The sequence below is a fragment of the Centropristis striata genome, chromosome 4 (assembly GCF_030273125.1).
Source record: "Centropristis striata isolate RG_2023a ecotype Rhode Island chromosome 4, C.striata_1.0, whole genome shotgun sequence".
Taxonomy (NCBI): domain Eukaryota; kingdom Metazoa; phylum Chordata; class Actinopteri; order Perciformes; family Serranidae; genus Centropristis; species Centropristis striata.
The window spans coordinates 40,207,046-40,227,622 of record NC_081520.1 but is presented as its reverse complement, the minus strand read 5'-3'; the positions used below and the strand labels follow the sequence as shown (position 1 = coordinate 40,227,622).

Here is a 20,577-nt window from a genome sequence, read left to right as displayed (position 1 = left end):
GAGGTGTTTTCATCTTCGTCTTTGAGAGAAATCTTTGGTCCCTGACCTGAAAACCACTTCTCCAAAACAGCCCTGTTTTCAGATGTGTGCACACTAGTCCAATGGGCTTTCAAACAATTTATTTACCTTGAAAAGTAGGATAATGCAAACCTCCCTCTGTTCATCAAAAAAAAAAGTTAAAAATCTAAGGTTGCAGTTATACTTTAAAGTTTATTTAGTGAAACTTTAACTCTTCAGAGTGGATTACAAGGTTAGTTTGATCAAGTTTTCCGAGACAAACAACCACATTTGTCTCATAATTGACTGCGTCGTGCCACAGAGTGTTGGTGCTTGTGTGCAGTCACAGTTTGTAGCGGCTCAAGTCTTCTTACCTCAGCCTTTCAGATTTACATTTCCAAACAAACTCCTATTGCATGCTCTCACATCCACACACATGGATACCCACAGATCCCATAAACCTCAGATGCTCGGACGATATCGTTGGCTGCCAAAGAATGCCTCCCTTTGCACTTTGACAGACGAATGGAGCCTGAGGGGGATTCAGGGGCAAGAGGGCTGCAGGGATGACGAAATGCAGGATGTAGAGACAAAGACTCAGAGGAGGTGTGAAGAAGGTAACGCTGCAGGTTGTAGTTTAGACTGGGACGAGGCTGAGGAGGGAGAGAGGGAAATATATAGAAAAACTTGAAGGATCTTAATGCCTTATGTCTTATGTAAAGCTCTTTGAATTGCCTCGCTGTTGAGAGATGTTATACAAATACATCTGCTAAGTAGGAAACAGGTAGGAGTGGGAGCAGAGAGAAGAAGAATAGAGGCTGGGAATTCAGAAGTGAGAAGGTTGAGGTAAAACAAAGAAACGTTACATATGTCTGCTCTCCTCTGGCATTTTAAAGAGGAAGGGAGGCTTAGGGAACGGCGCTGATAGAAATCAAATTAACGCTCCAGAAAAACTGTATGATTCTTTCCTCCCAGCCGTCCTCCCGCCGTAATAGCCTGATAATTGCACTTTAGTTCTCCGACATTCAGGCGGCTGGTTTCTCCTCGCCGCGACACACGACGCCCCACACCCCGGCCGCACATTTGCATACTGGATGTGTCAGTTGCATAAATTACCACTGCCACTTTAAGCACTGGGCCGCCAAAATAGCAATCATTCTTCTAGAGCAAAGTGGCCCTGGTCTGTGTGTACATATGTGTGTGTGTGTGAGTCTGAGGCTGCGTCGGCTCACTCCTGGATGCTTGTTATGACGATTAATATTATTCTCTGAAGCAGTCCTCTCTAATGGCCTGGCTGTATACCTTTCACTTCTCATTAGAATCACTGCAGGCTGTAATGACTCTGGTTCTGTCTGTGTCTGTGTCCAAACTGGTGTCTGGACGTGTGTGTGTGTTTACGTGTGAGTGGCCGGAGATCCAGAATCAGGCTCTGGTTCTGTGTTTATTACAGCTGATTGAAACAGCTCTGCTCAGTTTATAAGCTCAGTTTCTCCTGCCTCTTGCACTATTTTGTTTATTTATGTTGTATGTATCGTCTATGTTTGTGTGTGTGCGTGCTTATCTATATGTCTGACTGTGTGTGTGTGTGTGTGTGTGTGTGTGTGTGTGTGCGCGCACATGTGGCGTTTTTGTCTCTGTGCTTCTTTCTGTGTGTTAAGTTATTCAGGCCTTGTTGACAGCTGTTGTGTGTAGCTGTATCTTGCATCTATGGGAGTTGTTTCATGTCTGTTCACATTCATGCATGTGTTTGTGTGTGTGTGCACATATGTATGTGCTTGATAGTGTGCGTGTGTTTGTGTGTGTGCGTGCGTGCATGTGTGTGTGTGTGTGTGTGTGTGTGTTTGAATTGAGAGAAGAGGCCGAGGGGTGACGGGTTGTTTGTTCTCTAGCTCATTGTAATTTGTTCGATACACACTAATTGCTCTAATTTGTCTGTCTTGTTTCTTTTTGCCTTTATGTGTGTGTGTGTGTGTGTGTGTGTGTGTGTGTGTGTGTGTGTGTGTGTGTGTGTGTGTGTGTGTGTGTGTTTTTATGTGCACAGTCTCTGGATGGCTTTGTGTTCGTGGTCAGTCAGGAGGGACGTTTCCTCTACATCTCAGAGACAGTTTCTATCTACCTGGGACTCTCACAGGTAAGACGACCTCATTGCACACACACACACACACACACACACACACACACACACACACACACACACATGCACACACACTCACACAAACACACATGAGAATAATCCTTTGTATACAAGTGCATTTGCACACATGTGCCTATCTTCTGCTTACGCTTTCATATCCCCTCCCAGGAGTGTGTGTGCCTGTGTGTGTGTGTGTGAGTGTGAATATCTTTGACTGCACTCTTCGCGCTCATCTCTGGAGTGCATCTCTCACGGGGGCAATGCTGCTCTCTCTCTACCTCTCTCTGCCGCCCTCTCTCCCTCTCCAGGTGCTCACCTCTGTTGATTGCCTCTGGCCTCTTGTACTGTGAATGTTAAGTCCTGCCATTTTGCCCAGATGCATAAATAATAACAGTAATTACTGGCCCAGCAATCAAAGTGTCGCCCCAGCGCGCTGGGCCTGTCTAGGGGAACAAATCGATAGGCATCTTAAAAGCCACATTGATTGTAGGGAGGGGGAAAAACACCAAGGGGGATGGGAAGATAGATAGAGACAGCCGGAGAGAGAAAGAGAGGGGGAGGAAAAGGAGGAGAGGTGTGATAAGAGAGAGATGTTTGGAAGTAAGAAGAATCGGTACAGCATGAGAGAGAGAAAGAGGGAAGTTAGTGCTACAATAACAAAAGTAACTGAGTGTTTTTTTAAATGTGGGAGTTTTCTGTGATTGAAGGTCTGCCCTTGGTGACATTAAAGGACAAGTTTGGATATTTTCTGCTGCCTTATTACAATATTCACATGCTTTGTGTACACAGAAGAGCTATCGGTCGCTGTGAGAGGTAGAGGAGAGTCAAATCTAATAAAGATACAGTCAATTTAGTGTGAAATGGCTGTAATGTATGATTTTAATATATACTTTGGAAAGTGCTTCCGAGACGGAGATACGGAGATACTTTCTGCTGGAAACCTCACAGACGTTTAGTGACGACAAGTGAATGCACACTTGATTTGTCTAACGCAGACAGCTGAAGCACTTTTGCACAGAATAAAGACTACAGATCTCTAAAGTTACATTTATTCTTGATAAAAAGGGATCAACTCCTTTGTGCCTGCAACTGACGTTTTGATGGAAGAGTCCTCTTGGCTTGCCTCACCACAAATGTGAGCAGAGTTTTTCAAAATTGATCAAACTAGTTTGGTTGAAAAGTGAGTTTTTCTTATCATGCCATTTGTGGTCTTTGGTCACATGAGACTACTGTAAACGTCGTGCCCAAAGACTAAATATAGGATGATAATAAAAGTGCTGTTTCTCACACCAACTTTTCCAGAATTTAATTGAAAATGATGCAGTTTAATGTCTCAGTCTACTCTGAAATTAATGCACATTTAAAATTCTTTATTGAGCATGATAGTGTTTTGAAAATAAAAAAAAGATTCAAAATCACATTTTATGTTGAACTAAAGGACTAAAAAAAGACACAAAATGACCAAAAAAAGACACCAAAAGACACAAAATGACTTACAAAGACATGAAAAGAATTCAAAAATGGACAAAATAGCCCAAGACTCCATAGAGTTAAGTTGTTAACCCATTTCTTGTTCCCTGAAAAAGGCCTACTTGTATAATTCTGAAATGTACATTATTTTCCAGTTTTGGTTAAGCTTACCTTTTTTTATTTACCTCTGGCAGTTCACCACTTACCTTTGTACCCTTTCAAGCTGTTCATTTGACTTGAACTGCTTGAATTTCAATAAAAAATGGAAAAATTGGGCTGTTCTAAAACTTTTGACCGGTAGTGTATGTAGTGTCAACAAATATTTCATATGGGAAACTAGATATCCATCATCGATACCTTTAGGTTTTGATCTATATCTAGATCTTTTCAGTGTTGAATTTCACTCATGATGGCACTCTTGCAACACCAGATAGATACATTGTGCAGGCCATGTTGTACTTTTTATGTATTCTCCACTATAAGTGAGTTTGCATGCAAGGATTGGAAGGTTCTCAGTCTATAATTACTAACTGCAAGTCCTACTTATGGTCTTTCATTCATCCATGATGCAGAGCCCGTTTGCTTTGGAGATACCTATGTTCAGCTTCCTTAAACAGCAATTAAACACCAATCTGAAAAGCAATATTTTGCCGTCCTCTTCGATTCAAGGTTTCACATTAAATCTTTGAACACACCCTGTATTACTGATAATCTTCCTTAACCCATTTAGGCCTAAAACGCCTGGAAAAAATGCCTGGAAAACCTATGGGCGATTTTAAAATAACCCCCTTTAAGTAATTTTATGTCTTTTTTCAGTAATTCTTTGTCTTTTTTGGGGTAATTTTGTCTTTTTTAAATAATTTTGTGTCTTTTTTGGGTAATTTTGTGTCTTTTTTAAATAATTTTGTCTTTTTTTTTGGCAATTCTGTCTTTTTTTGGGTAATTTTGTGTCTTTTTTAATAATTTTGTGTCTTTTTTTGGTAATTCTCTGTGTTTTTTTAATAATTATGTGTCTTTTTTGGTAATTTTGTGTCTTTTTTGGGTAATTCTGTGTGTGTTTAAAAATAATTTTGTCATTTTGGTAATTTTGTGTCCTTTTTGGTCATTTTGTGTCTTCTTTTGGTGATGATTTCAAAGTTCTGGAAAAGTCCCATGTTGCATTGCAACACTCCCACATGTATTCTGATGCATTTCATTGGCCAAGAGACCGAAAATAGGTGGAAAAAACTACAAATACTACAAAACGACGTATCCGCCGTATGGGTTAATTTCCCTTTCTAATTATGTTTGGGGTTTGTTCAAACAGTTACTTAGGTGTGGTCAGAGATGTGCTGTAACCACCCAATTGTGATGTCACCTGTACATCACTGCAGGAAGGTGAGAAGTTAACCAACAGGAGGTCAACAAAAACAAGATTTTCAGGGCCTGTTGAGTTACTTTTTAACATTATATCCACTATCTACAATCTCCAACAATAAAGGAAACACAAGGTGACTAATTGCACTTTCAGCAGTCTCTTTTTTTGCTGCATTTTTTTAAGGAGGGGCACGTCATCTTCGTGCATAGGCTGCTTATTAGAGTGAGTCACATTAGATCTCTCCACAGCCAGGATGGAGACGATATTAACTCTTTAAATGCACATATGGGTGTGTGAGTATTGTATTATGTGTGACTGACTTGAAAAAACACAAATCAATGGAGAGACCAGGACCAGAGCTGTTTGTTTTTCACCTGTCGTGGACTTCCTCAGGTCTTCACTTTGCAAGGACAAATACTTAAAGAGTGTTGGAAGCCTGAAGACAGAATAAAAGGGGAAGATTCAGAGAGACAGTGAGAAACATAAAGAACCAGACAGACAATTACAAGAGAGAGAAAAACAAAGGAGTGGAATAGGGAGCGAGGATGAGAGACAGTGGTAAAGAGGAGAGAGAGTCTGAGTGTGTAAATAGAGTTTAAATGTGCAGTAGGAATGAAATTCGCCTTGGGATTGCCTAGGTAAACAAGACAGCCGAGGCTTTGGTGGAGATGCTAATAAAACAGAGCTGTTCTTATCAGCTGAGCAGATGGCCTAACCCATCACATCTACTCAAACAGGGCCTGAGCCATCAGCATTCTAATGAAATTATTTATGATCGAAGATTACGTTCAAAACCTTGAACATACAACGCCACGTTTACCTTCCTGAAGAGATGAGAGCGGGCGGGGACGGCGGGGGTTTATGATGAGAAAGAGACAGATAGAGTTAGGAGTTGAGGAGATGAGTTAGGGGGACACATGAGAGGCAGTATAAGGTGTGTTTATGGACACATACGAGCAGAAAGAAAAAGATACAAAGAGAGAGAAAGGGACGGAGGGAGGGAGAGGAGGAAAACCAACATGGTCTCACAGAAATCCGCGAAATAGCCACGGATTTCGCTTAACTCAAAATCCGTGGAATAGCCACGGAAACGCTCAAATTTCCGTGAAACTGACACGGATTTCGCTACAATGCAAGTTAAAGACAGTCATATCCCGTGGCTATTCCATGGATATTTGTTCCTATTGGTTTGTTCCAAGTCACGTGACTTTCAAGGTCCCGGCGGTCAGAACAAAAAACATGGCGGACAGTTCTCTAATTTTTAGTGAAAAATCAATATTTTGACTTAGTTTCTGCATAAAAATGTATTTTGATCACATTTCTAGCGAGAAATATATGTTTTATTTTCTAAATATTCACTCAGTGAATGTACATAATCACTTTGTATGTTGGAATAGCCACGGGATATGACTGTCATTAACTTGCATTGTAGCCAAATCTGTGTCAGTTTCACGGAAATTTGAGTGATTCCGTGGCTATTCCACGGATTTTGAGTTAAGCAAATCCGTGGCTATTTCACGGATTTCTGTGAGATCATGTTAAGGAAAACACTTGGATATACTTTTATTTTATTTTTTATTCATTTAGTCAAAACACAACACAAATCACCAATGGACAAACACGGAGAGAAAAACAAAAACAAATCAAAAAACACAGCAACAAAATCACAAAACCAACCCACATAAATAAATAAAACCCACAATAATAAACAAGAACCTTAACACATCAAAAACTAAACAAGACACAAACAAACATCAAACATTATTACCACATAAAACATACAGTATATCAGTAAACTTGATAACTTAAGAAAAAATAAAAAAGGGTTAAGTTAAATGCCAGCCTTCCACTTCAATAAACCTTTCCCACCTTTCCAAATTAGCAAATTAGCAATATAACCTTCCAAAACAAAATAATGTTTAATAAGCATCCTAAATTTGATTAATATTCAAAGAATCTGCATTGACAGCTTTAAAAATAAATCTTTTCCCCAACAAGATAATTAAATTAATAATATAACTGCTTGTCTCTGTAACATCACCTAGTATAACAGAAAAGAAATCACATTCAGACAGCCAGAAAGGGCAGATACACTCAAAAGAAGAACTTGTTCCCAGAACGAAATAAAATTATGGAAATAATTTCCACCTAAATAAAATGCTTTAATTTAGCGAGAAACAGTTTTGTTGAGTGAACAAAATGTAAATATGTCGGGTCAACATGATGTATTTGCATTACTGTTAATTAATTACCAGGGCTCGGTCCAACTAGATTTGTAAGGGTAATTGTAACATACTAACGTAATTTTCTTGGGCCATTTAAACATGTATGACATTATTAAGAGTTACTTTATTTAATAGGGTAGTTACAACTACTAAATACAGGAATTAATTGTGCTGAACCAACAAAACAAAGTTAGGTTGAAGTGGTTTAGCCTAAAAGATTACCTTTATCATATGAAAATGAACATTATAGTAATTATTCAGGAAATAAATAAGAGTATTATATTCAGCAATTTAATTAGGTTGTTTTAACATAAAGCATTCTAGTGAACTTGTGTGAAAGTGTTGAATTTTATGCTAAAACTACATGTTTTAAAACTGTTCAACCACAAAACATCCAGTTTGACACCCAGTTTGCTTTTTTGAGTGTAGAGTTAGGAGTTGAGGAGATGAGTTAGGGGGATACATGAGAGGCAGTATACACTGTAAAAAAAAAAATCTGTTTAATTTACGGTAAAATACCGGCAGCTGTGGTTGCCAGAACTTCACCGTAAGAAATACAGTGAGCGTATGTAAATGTAAATATCAGCAAAAAAACTGTAATTTATACTGAATAATCCCATTACTTTCAGGATAATTGTGTCATCATGGTATTTCTCCATTCATTTTACATGAAAATTGTTTATTTTTACAGCACAACTGTGTTTTCTACAGTTTATGACAGTAGAATTTAAAGTTTTATGCTATTTCTTTGATTTACAGTAATTAAAAGTACACTCAAAAAAATAAGTCATTGGATGAACCCAATTAAATTGTGGGCAGAATTTCCATCCAACAAATATATGTAGCCCAAACTCAAAACAAGTGTATCAATGCAATATAATGTATTTGAGTTAATGTAGCTCACTTTTTTACATTTGGTCGAACTCAAATTAAAAACATGTATGTATTGTATTTAAATTGAGTTACCTCAACTCATTTATGTCGAGGAGAGCTAAAATAAAGAAATTGTGTTCGTTCAGCCTAAAAACATAGAATTGGAAAACTGAAAGTCATTCTTTTTGGGTTGAAGGGAAGGACAGGGGAGTCAATTAATACATTTTAGGTTACACTTCTTAAACTACTTTTGATTTGATTTTAATTGATATATTTTCATTAGATGAACAATACATTAATGTGTCACATCTAAGAAGGGCTTGAATCATTTTTCTGAGTGTATCTGCTACGGTGATGTGCAATGTTCAATTTTACGACCTATTTCTGATGCAATTTGACAGTGTTTTACTGTCATTTCTACAAACATTTTTTACAGTGTAAGGTGTGTTTATGGACACATACGACCAGAAAGAAAAAGATACAAAGAGAGAGAAAGGGAAGGAGGGAGGGAGAGGAGGAAAACACTTGGATATACTTTGTTGGGGAGTGGAGGCGGACTCAGGGGAGAGAGGAAGGACAGACAAACAAATGATGTTCTGAGTGAAAAAGTGTAACTGGTGGTTTGTTTTAGAGGGCATGTCGCCCCCGAGGACCGCCCCTGCCTCGCCGTCTCCTGTCCCCCCCGTCTGACCCCTCTGCCCTGGCTTATACTCTGGGCTTCTCCCCTGACAGGGGGGTTGCTTAGCCGGCTTAGCCCAGGTCAGGCACCTTGACCAAGGGCACAGCCTGCCGCCCACTCCCCTGGTGCCTGCAGGTATCATTTTTCTTCTCACCGGGTCTCCGAGCCGGAAGCACGGGGATAATTCTGGGAATGCCACAAAGCAGATGAGGAGAGGGCGGGGCGGGGAGGGTGAGAAAGAGGAGGAAGTAAAGTAGAGGAGGAAAGAGATGAATAGATGGAGTGGAGGAAGAGGAGACAAAGGTTCGAGAAGATGAAAAATTGGAGGGATGGAAAGGATGGAGAAGTGAGAGAAGGGGCAGGAGGAGAGAGAAAAGGGATAAATGGGGTAAAGAGAAGGGAGGAAGGATGGTGGATTAAGGGAGGAGAGAATTGATCTGGGAATGGTTAGTATGCAGCCCCCGCTCCCCCTCTCCTCCTCTCCTCCTCCCTCCTCTCCCATCAGTCAGTGAGGGCTGAGGGCTGAGAGTGTGTTGTGGACCACTGCCCGGATGCCTCATACATATTAAAGCCCCCTGCTATTATTTATATCATGTCTCTCCTTCCCCTGCTTGCTGCCCTCCTCCTCCTCCTCCTCCTCCTCCTCCTCCTCCTCCTCCCCCCGCCTTCATCCCTACCACACTGCCATACATACATGCACGTGCATGTCTGCACACACACACACACACACACACACCCAGGTTCACGCAGGTGCACTGACAGACAACTACTCACACAAACAATGACACACAATGACGCGTGGAGACACAAAAACAGACAGTCTAGTCACATACGCAGAGAAACAGAGGCACGCCGTGTGCTTGCATACGCACAAACACACACACACACACACACACACACACACACACAAACACACTCAGGGAGATTTGAATGATCTCGGTCTCTCCTCACGTCTTTCCTTCGCGCCACATTCTATACCTGTTTTTATGTCTGAGCCTGACTCATCCTCTCAATCGCTCCGTCTCTTTCTCATCTTCTCATTTCTGTCTGATCTTTTTTCTATCCCTCCCTCCTGCCTGTGATGGAGTGATATTATTCGGATAGGTCTTAAGCCCGGTAAAGCCCATAAGGACCTGTTTGTCTCTCTACCTTGTTTTCCAATACCACAGGGCCAGGGGATTGTGTCTCTTTCAGATGGCTGGTCCAGTGTTCTGAGCGGAGGTAAATGTAGTTCCCGTTTCAAAAACGATAAGAATTCCCTTTGCAGAAGAATTGCTATTAATAAAACGCAGACACCTTGACCACAGAGAGAAAGACAGTAAGATAGATAGATAGATAGATAGATAGTTATAGATCTTGTCATAAATCATCAGATCATAAATCTGTGACATAATGAGAAATAAAAGATGCCTAAAGCGAGGTTCTTCCAGAGTTTTACAAACCAAGCCCAGTCCATTTTCTTGTCAAATAACCAGCCTCTTAGTGCGTAGATGCGAACTCTTAATTTTTAAAACATTAATGAACGAGTCAGTTTTGATGTCAGAATCAAAAGGAATGCGGCAGAAAAATCCTGCACCTAGTAATTACACTGCTGACGTTTTATCTGCATAATGAAGAGAAGAGGGATCAGAAAGCAGAAAAAAAACACGTATCCTGTAGATTCAGAGTATGTAACCCCTCTAATACACAGGATATTTATTTTTAGGCCCTTAAACCTTATGAAAAACATTGTAATAACCACATAATACAATTTTAAAGCAGCTTTAATAGAATTTTTTTATAACTTCAAATCGACAGCTTATTGTTTTGCTGTGTGGCGGCAACTTGACTGTTTTTTGTTCACTCTCACGCTCCCATAGCGTGATGTTTGGCTGCAGCAGGCAGCTCTTTTCAATGACATAAGGAGAAAAAAACCCTCTGTAAACTACCTGACCAGCACCAAACGACAGACAGACACAGCTAGAAGCTAGCTGGTGAACACTTCAGTAGCTAAAGAAGCAGATGTTTTCCTCAGGAACTGGTAGAGCAAAGACTAAAAGAGAGTCAGGTGTCCAAAAGCACGACTTAAACTCTAATGTTGCTCTGTTACTGCTGGATGTTTAAATAAGCAAATGTTTGCAATTTAACCCTCTATGGTACAGTGTTGCCCCATTTTTGCCCTGTCAAATTTCTACAATACATGTTTTTGAGAGATGCAATACTTTAAAAAAGAGGGAAGTATAGGGAACCAATAGCAATGCTTTAATTTGTCACATGACCTCCAGGAGGCCATATTGAAACCCTATTTTGCAGACTTTTCCAAAGGAAACAGCTTTGCCATTTTGCGGCAAAAAAAATCACTCAAAATGTAATTTCCTGGCCCTTTACCATCTGGAAAAAAATATAAATTCCTACTGATAGGTGAGTAAACCTTTATTTTTGATAGTTTCCTACACTTAGACTGTTCAAGACATTAATTTCAATGGGTCGTTGGTTCAATGTTTCCTCCAGGCAACATTCAGACAAGAAACCGGTTAAAAAGTTCCTTTTATAATGTTTTTAAATTTAAAATGTTATGTATTGTACCCTGTTGAAGCTACTGAATCGTTTACACATGTTTATTCAATAAACAATGTTAAAATTTATTTAAAAAACTAAAATAATAATAATAATAATAATTGTAAAATCTCTTCAGATTATGTTCATTTAGTACTATTTTACAACAAAACATTTTTTTTCCTAACTGGCATCATAATGCGTACCATAGAGGGTTAAATTGTGAGGAGGTCACAGTGAAACCGAAGTTTGAATATCATTGTCTTCTGTAATGTAACAAGTGAAATTTGTGGGCAACGTAGAGTTAAAAAAAATCAATCAGTCAAATCTTTCTGATGTTATTTGATCGTTCAAAAGTTTGCCCTTTCACACGTGTAGAAGATAACAGAAGATTGTCTGTTTCCGGACACAAAACCCATAATAGTAATGCCATTAACTCACTCAATGTGACCTGCTCCATTCACATTCACAGACTCCATAGACTCAATTAGGCATTACAGTACAGATTGATTTGGACATTTGTGTTCACACATATAGCTCGTTCAGTTAATTTCCAGACAAGTGCAGGTTTCCAGTGCATGTGTGAAAGGAGGTCTTAAAACTGGTATAAAGAAATGTTCCATCTGTGTTTCAATCGATAAAAAAAACTTGTGTAATAGGGCGCCCATAAAAAATACATGCATGTGGGGAATTTTTTCCTTGTTACACACCTCACTTTCTCTGTGTTTTTTTGCCTTTTTTTGTAATGTCTCTATCAAATAAAGGAGAAAGAAATCATCTTCTTTATAATTTGGCTTTAATAGGTTTTAAAATAGATATACACTACTGGTCAAAAGTTTTAGAACACACCAACTTTTCCAGAATTTAATTGAAAATGATGCAGTTTAATGTCTCAGTGTACTCTGAAATTAATGCACATTTGCACCATTTAAAATTCTTTATTGAGCATGATAGTGTTTTGAAAGTAAAAAAAAGATTCAAAATCACATTTTATGTTGGACTAAAGGACTAAAAAAGACACAAAATGACTAAAAAAAGACACAAAATGACAAAAAAAGACACAAAATGACTTACAAAGACATGAAAATAATTAAAAAATGGACAAAATAGCCCAAGACTCCATAGAGTTAAGTTGTTAACCCATTTCTTGTTCCCTGAAAAAGGCCTACTTGTATAATTCTGAAATGTACATTATCTTCCAGTTTTGGTTAACCTTACCTTTTTTTATTTACCTCTGGCAGTTCACCACTTACCTTTGTACCCTTTCAAGCTGTTCATTTGACTTGAACTGCTTGAATTTCAATAAAAAACTGGAAAAATTGGGGTGTTCTAAAACTTTTGGCCTGTACTGTATATGGCGGTAGTTAGCCATTTTAATGTATCTTTAAAATCTGGTGTCAGTATGAAGGGAAATCACTCCATATGGTGCTTATCAAATGTAGTATTTAATTATATGACCAATGGCAAATCTCCAAAAAAAAACAGGACATCCCTGAACAGATTAAGCCCTGCATGTCTGGGACTAAGAACCTCTATCCCTTCGTTTATCCTCCCTCACTCGGTGGGGTTTCCTCCATCTTTTCCCTTCTCCGTTCACTCATCGTCCACCTCATTCCTCCGCTCCCGCCTTCCCCGTTCCCGCTCCTTCCTCTCCTCCGACTGTGATGTCCTTGAGGGCCTGCTGAAGCTCCCATAAAGCCTGCAGTAAATGGCTCTAATCCGGTAATAAATGGCTGTGTCCTACAGACAAGGGTGTGAGGCTGCTGCAGCCACGGCTTTATCAGATGGAATGGTATTGGCACACACATGCACAGACACACACATACATTCACAGATGTAATAGAAGCTGCATTAATGTGTGTAAGCATGCATGCTCTCACACACACACACACACACACACTCATTTATACAGCTTCAGATGGAATCACACCTGCTCCGATTGTGCTGCTTTTATGGATGCCATGCAAGAGCAGCGCCATTATTACTTTTAAATGATTAGAGATGCGACAATGATGCATTATGATGATAGAATCATATAGAGCTGTATGAGCTGTTGCGTTGCTCTTTATGCCTGCCGGGATAGACTGTAACTGAATGAAGGAGCAGGGAGGGACACGGGGAATAAGAAGAATAGTAATGTGACCTTTGGAGATACTTGGAGTTCACCTGTTTTTAATCAGCAAATACAATTGATTTTCATCTCCCCTGGTTTTATTTGTGTAATACTGTAGTCACTCGGTCCTCTGAGACTGGACTTAAATGTATGTGTGTGTGTGGGAATGTCTTACAACCTCCACACTCCTTGTTGAGTTGTAACCCAGAGCAGTGCTTTCATTTTCCTGTCATAACGTGTATTGATTTTTCCCGTGTGTGTGTGTGTGTGTGTGGGCGCTCATGTGCAGGCATTTGTGCTCCAAGCTTCAGTTTTTTGATCAGCGTATGTGTTTCCCTTCAGGTGGAGCTGACCGGCAGCAGCGTGTTTGACTACATCCACCCGGCGGACCACGTGGAGATGGCCGAGCGGCTGGGGATCAGGCCGCATCTGAGGGCCGAGGCCGGCTGCCACACGGGCCCCGAGAGCGCCTCCAGCTCCGCATCCACCTCCTCGCTGGCCGGTACCCCTGAACCCGGTGCTGATGATACTGTCAAATTATATACACCACCGGTCAAAAGTTTTAGAACACACCAACTTTTCCAGAATTTAATTGAAAATGATGCAGTTTAATGTCTCAGTGTACTCTGAAATGAATGCACATTTGCACCATTTAAAATTCTTTATTGAGCATGATAGTGTTTTGAAAGTAAAAAAAAAGATTCAAAATCACATTTTATGTTGGACTAAATGACTAAAAAAGACACAAAATTACCCAAAAAAAGACACAAAATGACAAAAAAAGACACAAAATGACAAAAAAAAAGACACCAAAAGACACAAAATGACCAAAAAAGACACAAAAAGACACAAAATTACTTACAAAGTCGTGAAAATAATTCAAAAATGGACAAAATAGCCCAAGACTCCATAGAGTTAAGTTGTTAACCCATTTCTTGTTCCCTGAAAAAAGGCCTACTTGTATAATTCTGAAATGTACATTATTTTTCAGTTTTGGTTAAGCTTACCTTTTTTATTTACCTCTGGCAGTTCACCACTTACCTTTGTACCCTTTCAAGCTGTTCATTTGACTTGAACTGCTTGAATTTCAATAAAAAACTGGAAAAATTGGGGTGTTCTAAAACTTTTGACCGGTAGTGTAGAGAAAAGTGAAAGACATACAAGAAAAGCTTAGTTTGCATCATTAAAACAACACACAAATAATTGCATTTATGACAAATCCTCTCAGATGGATATTTTTTAAAATAATTTTCCGTCTTCTCTCCTCCGCCACAGCTCCGTCTAGTCCTCATTCTCCTGCTGACGAGCCCCCCGACCGCGGCTACTTCATCCGCATGAAGTCCACGCTCACCAAAAGAGGCCTGCACGTCAAGTCCTCTGGATACAAGGTACAAATAAAACCTCATGATTTAAAAACATGCCTTGTATTATGCTTCCTTTTCCTATTTACCTGCTTGTTGTCAGGATGGTAAAATAACAGGGAGACTGTTGTTTTGCCCGGCCGGTGTTTCATAGCACTGTCAGGTTGGTCGTTTTCACTGTGTTTTATGGCTCTGACCTTATTTCACACTGGACCGCTGCACATAACAGGCAGTTTACTGCACTCACTGCTGTAATACCAGTGCTGCTGCATTATTATAGCTTAGAATCTGCCTTTGCTTTGTGCTTATTATTGTGTTAAATATTATATTTATGAATGTTAGGGGTGTGCCATATCGTATCGTTCATGATACTATATGTCTATATCGGTATTTTTTTTTATGGTTAAAAAAAATGCATATCATGATATTGGCAACATTCCTACTTCTTGATGTAGTGGCGTAAGGCTAACATTAGCTAACAATTAAAGTTGTCTTAATCACAAAAAGCTACTTACTCTCTGTCGCTAAACACATGCAGCTTTCAAAATAAGAGCACGGTGTGTTAACAGAATCCACCACAGAACTTACAAGAAGACTGTCAAAATAAGATGCCTTAAATAAAACATACAAGAACCTTTATTCTCCTTTACAAAATTTCATTAAAATATGCCCCTGAAACCCCTAAATGTTTTTTATTTTTTTATTTTCTCATACTCAAGAGTCAAGATTACATTTAAAAGAATATTTTATTTAAAAGAATATCACGATATTTCAGGCTACTTTTTGCGATAACGATATTCTTGACGATATTACAAAATACTTAAAAATATATAGAAAATATGTTTTTTTTTTCTGGGCAGTCTGTATAAATCTGTATAAATAAATAAAAATCTAAAATGGAAGTGCAAACCTCAACAGTTGCCAAATACAAGAACAAATATTATTTGGCAACTGTTGAGGTTTGCACTTCACACTACATTTTAGATTTTTATTTATTTATACAGATTTATACAGACTGCCCAGAAAAAAAAAACATATTTTCTATATATTTTTAAGTATTTTGTAATATAGTCAAGAATATCGTTATCGCAAAAAGTAGCCTGAAATATCGTGATATTCTTTTAAGGCCATATCGCCCAGCCCTAATGAATGTTATAATTCCTTTCGTTGTTGCTGTTATTTTCCACATCCTGTGTCTTGCAATGCAAAAAACGCCTTGTGTGAATGGAATGCATACTGATGTTTTCTCTGTCAGGTAATCCATGTGACGGGACGAATCCGCTGCCGCCCCGCACATGTGCCCGGCTCCACGCGCTCGGTGCGTCGACCGATGGGTTTGGTTGCGCTCGCACACACCCTCCCGCCCTCCACGCTTAATGAAGTCCGCATGGAGAGCCACATGTTTGTCTTCCGAGTGAACATGGACCTACAGGTCACATACTGTGAGAACAGGTAAGGATTTCATCTGTGTTTTGACATTAAGCAGTGTGGATGTTTACACATAAATAAGGGTAAATAAATGTTGGTGCCTTTCTCTGCAGGATCTCAGAGTATATGGATCTGACCCCAGCAGAGGTGGTGGGACACACCTGTTACCACTTCATCCACGTAGAAGACCTGGAAAACCTCCGACAGAGCCACGAGGACTGTGAGTCACATCTATATGCTTATGTAGAATATGAAATTCATCCCCATCCCCCCTATTCTACACAGTTCCTGAACTTGAGTAAGAGCCTGTTGTCATCTCATTCAGTCTTATTGTGATAGGCGCCCTCTGCTGCCAGCATCATGAACTGCAGGACCTTAACCAGACTTCTCTCCTCTACCGTATCCTGTCCTTCATCCTTTCTTTCTTTCTTTCTTTCCATTCTTTTAGAATAGATTTTAAAATTTTATTGTTTGTTTTTAAAGCTCTTAATGGCCTAGCCCCTCAATATTTGACCGAGCTCCTTAAAATCCACGCCCCTGCCAGAACACTGAGATCCTCCAGTCAGCTGCTATTGGTCACCCCTAAAACCAGACTAAAAACCACTAAAACCAGACTAAAAACCAAAGGGGACCGTGCCTTTGTGGCTCTGGAATAATCTGCCCTGGCACATTCGAACTGCAGGATCTTTTGAAGTTTTTAAATCCTCCTTAAAAACACACTTTTTCTCCCTGGCTTTTAATCAAGTTTAAGTGGACATCTTGCAAAAACAAAATTTTATTTAAATTTTTCATTTATTTTATTATATTTTTAATTTATTTTATTCTATTGTTGCACTGTGTTTATGTATTTTAGTTTTTACCGTATTTCCTGCAACTGTGATATCTGTACAGCACTTTGGTCAACCCCGGTTGTTTTAAATGTGCTCTATAAATACATTTTGACTTGACTTGACTTCTTTCCGTCCTCCTCCCAGTGCTGAGGAAAGGCCAGGTGGTGACCGGTTACTACCGCTGGCTGCAGAGAAGAGGAGGCTACCTGTGGATCCAGTCCAGCGCCACCGTCTCCATAAACCACAAAGCCCCCCACGAACGCAACGTCATCTGGGTTAACTACGTCCTGAGGTCAGTACACACTGGGTCTGTGTTCCAGGACTGCTGATGTGAACAGAGTTTATACTGGCAGGCATCATGCTGAGTACAGAGATCCTTTTGAAGGGCTAGATGATGAAATGCAGCAGGATTACTGGAAGAGTTTCACTGCATTCAAATTGTGAGAAAACTGAAGATATGTACTCCAAATAGAGACATCAAAGCAAAGCACACTACCAGGTTTTTTTTACATGTTTATATGAATATTGAAGATAGTAAAATTGTATTTGAAATTTACAAGATGATAAAACATTTAAGGCAAGGCAAGGCAAGTTTATTTGTATAGCACAATTCAACACAAGGTAATTCAAAGTGCTTTACATACACATTAAAACAGCAAGACACAATTGAAAACCGTAAAAACAGTCAATTAAAACATGGAAATAGAACTAAAAATATAAATAAGATAAAATAAGATACAGCAGGATAAGAAAAGAGATAAAATGATAAAAAGCACAAGTCAGACATTGTGTAGTTAAAAAGTAAGGGCAGTAGAGGAGAGCAGATAAGTGTTAAAGTTAAGAGTACGCTGCAGTAAACAATAGAAATAACAATAAAAAATAAATGTTTTTAGTCCTGATTTAAAGGAGCTGACCTCAGATCTACAGCTAGTTTGTTCCACATTTAACTTAAGTTTAGGGCTGTCACAATATCAGATTTTTTAACGCATAAAAAGGATTAAAAGAAATGTATTATAACAGTATTATTGAAATATCTATAGAAAATTTAAAGAGTAATAATAATGCTGTTGATGTCAGTTTCATATTTTTCTATCTTTCATTTTGCGTTTTGTCTCTCTTTTTTTTGGACAAATAAAAAATGCTTAAAATAAGAGTGTCGGGAGGTGGAGAGAGAGTCTGTAACTATAACTCCAGAGAATGAAAAGAAACAGAAATAATTTAAGATGTACTGTATTATTTGCCTGATAGTTAATGTATTATTATCAATCAACATTTCAATTTTTAAATGTCATGCTTGTCAGCATGACAGCACTACTTACGTCACTTTTATTTTGAAGGTTTTATACATTTCTTTTTTTTTTTTGCTCTAAAACAGATAAAAGTTAATCCCCAGTTATTTAATTGACGACTGTTCATCCCATTAAAATGAAGCAGATTCTTATCATTTCAGTGAGATGATGAAATTGAGTTTTATAAGCTTTCACAGTGCATAATGTTATATGATTTTTAATTAATCACTGAGGTTTTTTGTCAGTCTTTTATTTTTTTTAAACAAGTAAAAGTCATTACTAGAGTCTGTAATGCTGCTCAGCAACGCAGCATTACTTACCCACTATTTAATGTCATTACTCTGAATTGAACAGATTTTATAAGACGGCTTCGATTCGAGACTCTGCACCTTTTTATTTCTGTTTAAGTTCAAATGAACCTTTAAATGTAGTATTACTTCTGTGAAAGGCTTTATTTATTTACTCCGCAGACACAACAACTGCAGCAACCTCGATAGAATATGCTTCCCCCTTATTTCCCTCTTGTATACACACACACGTATTCACCCAGACACGGATGCAAATACACTCAGACTACACATGCACACGTTGTACACACACACACACACACACACACACACACACAGCAACACGGTACATAACACAACGGCGGAGCAGTCAGACAAAAACAAGAGGAGGAGGCTGAATTTCAATGCTAATTGGACTGAAGCTATATAATTACAACAAATGGATGTCAGAATTTTGGGGCTGAATGGTGTTTTAGTTAATTAGTGCTGTAATTACAAGAGCTCATTAACTTCTCCAACAGCCTCCTCCTTGTCTGAGCTTAACTGTGTATAGGTGGGCTGCTGAGTGGGGCAGAGTGTGTGTTTCTGTGTGTGTGTGTGTGTGTGTGTGTGTGTCTTGAAGGGCGGGGTCTGCCTATCTGTCTGTTTGCGTGTCGGTGCTTGTGTATGTGTGATAAGGGGCTGTTGTTTGGAGAATGGTGGATGTGTTAGGTGGAGGTTAGAAGGGTTTGAGGCAGTTTGGCTATTGGAGGTTGTTATTAGGCTGATTATATGTTGTTTCCATCTCTAAGTATTCACTCAAATCAGCCTGGCACTAGTGTGTGTGTGTGTGTGTGTGGTTTTTTTTTCAAAGCTGTAAGTGGCTTTTAAGTGGTAGATGATCATTTGTGTATATGTCCACTTTTTCTCCCTCCCTCTTTCCTTTTCCATCTATCTTTCCTCCACCCAGTCGAACAGAGCTGCCCGACACCCCCCTGGATATAATGCAGCTACCAGAGAACGTAAGAGCGGAGCGACTTCGAGTGAGCTCGTCCCCCACCGACAGCGCCCCGCAGGCCCGAGGTAGGACGCCACACTCTTGAATCCCTTCCCATGATGCCCACTGACACACAGAGAAACACTCACAAAAACACAATTTTTGTTATTGTCATTACAACTTGTTGATGTTATACATTTGTTTTTTCTATTATCAGTTCATTACTTTCTAATGAAATTTTAGGTGGAGGCTTTAAATAAGCCCATCTGGGTTTTCTGCCTCTCCCTGCACTTTACATTATATGTTATCTTTGTCATTTTATGTAATTCTAACTGTGCAAATAAATAAAACCGAAACCTAAAACCTGCGTGTGCATCTTTTTATCCTAAAAATCTCCCTTCCTCCTCAGGCTCGCAGCCAGCGAAGAGCTCAGTGGGGAAGAGTGACCCCGACACTAAAGGCAGAGAGAAATTCCCCGCTGCTGCCATCCAATCAGAGGACAGGAGGAAGCGCCTGCTGAGGTCTGAACCCGAGGGCGCTCCTCCCGAAACCCGCCGCCGACTGGAGGACCTCCGCCACCAGGAGGAGAGCGTGTCGGCCTCCTCTGACCTGGCGAGCGAAAGCGAGGGGGAGGAGGAGGAGGAGACGGAGTGGGACCAGGGGGGAGACAGTGACAGGTTGAAACAGGAGGACAGCGGGGGAGTTAAACAGAGTCGGGGAGGAGACACGCCCACTAGAGGGGAGCGGGGGAGCAGGGTGCACAACGGCCGGGCTGTGATCCAGCAGCTGAAGAGCGTGGTGACCCCGTCCCCCAGCATAAAAACTGAACACGAAGCCCTGACCACCGGGGGGCGCTGGGGGTCCCACACACAAACCTCCAGCTCCCACACACACACACACACCTCCCAGCCGCAACCCTCACACGCACACACGCCCTCCAGCAGCCTGAACGGCGACAGCCCCACCACCCCCATCCCCGACTCCTCCTCCAGCAGCGAGGCCCCCCCGAAAGGCTTGTTCACC

At 39.9% G+C, this 20,577-nt stretch overlaps 1 protein-coding gene across 1 annotated transcript in view; it reads left to right on the top strand.

Moving 5' to 3' along the window:
- The window catches only part of npas1 (neuronal PAS domain protein 1), a 56,587-nt gene that overhangs the window by 33,426 nt on the left and 2,584 nt on the right, over nt 1-20,577 (top strand). Inside the window, 8 exon segments of the mRNA XM_059331757.1 lie at nt 2,039-2,128; nt 13,726-13,900; nt 14,659-14,771; nt 16,000-16,196; nt 16,286-16,392; nt 17,147-17,294; nt 19,528-19,640; nt 19,964-20,577. Coding sequence (XP_059187740.1) covers nt 2,039-2,128; nt 13,726-13,900; nt 14,659-14,771; nt 16,000-16,196; nt 16,286-16,392; nt 17,147-17,294; nt 19,528-19,640; nt 19,964-20,577 — 1,557 coding nt within the window.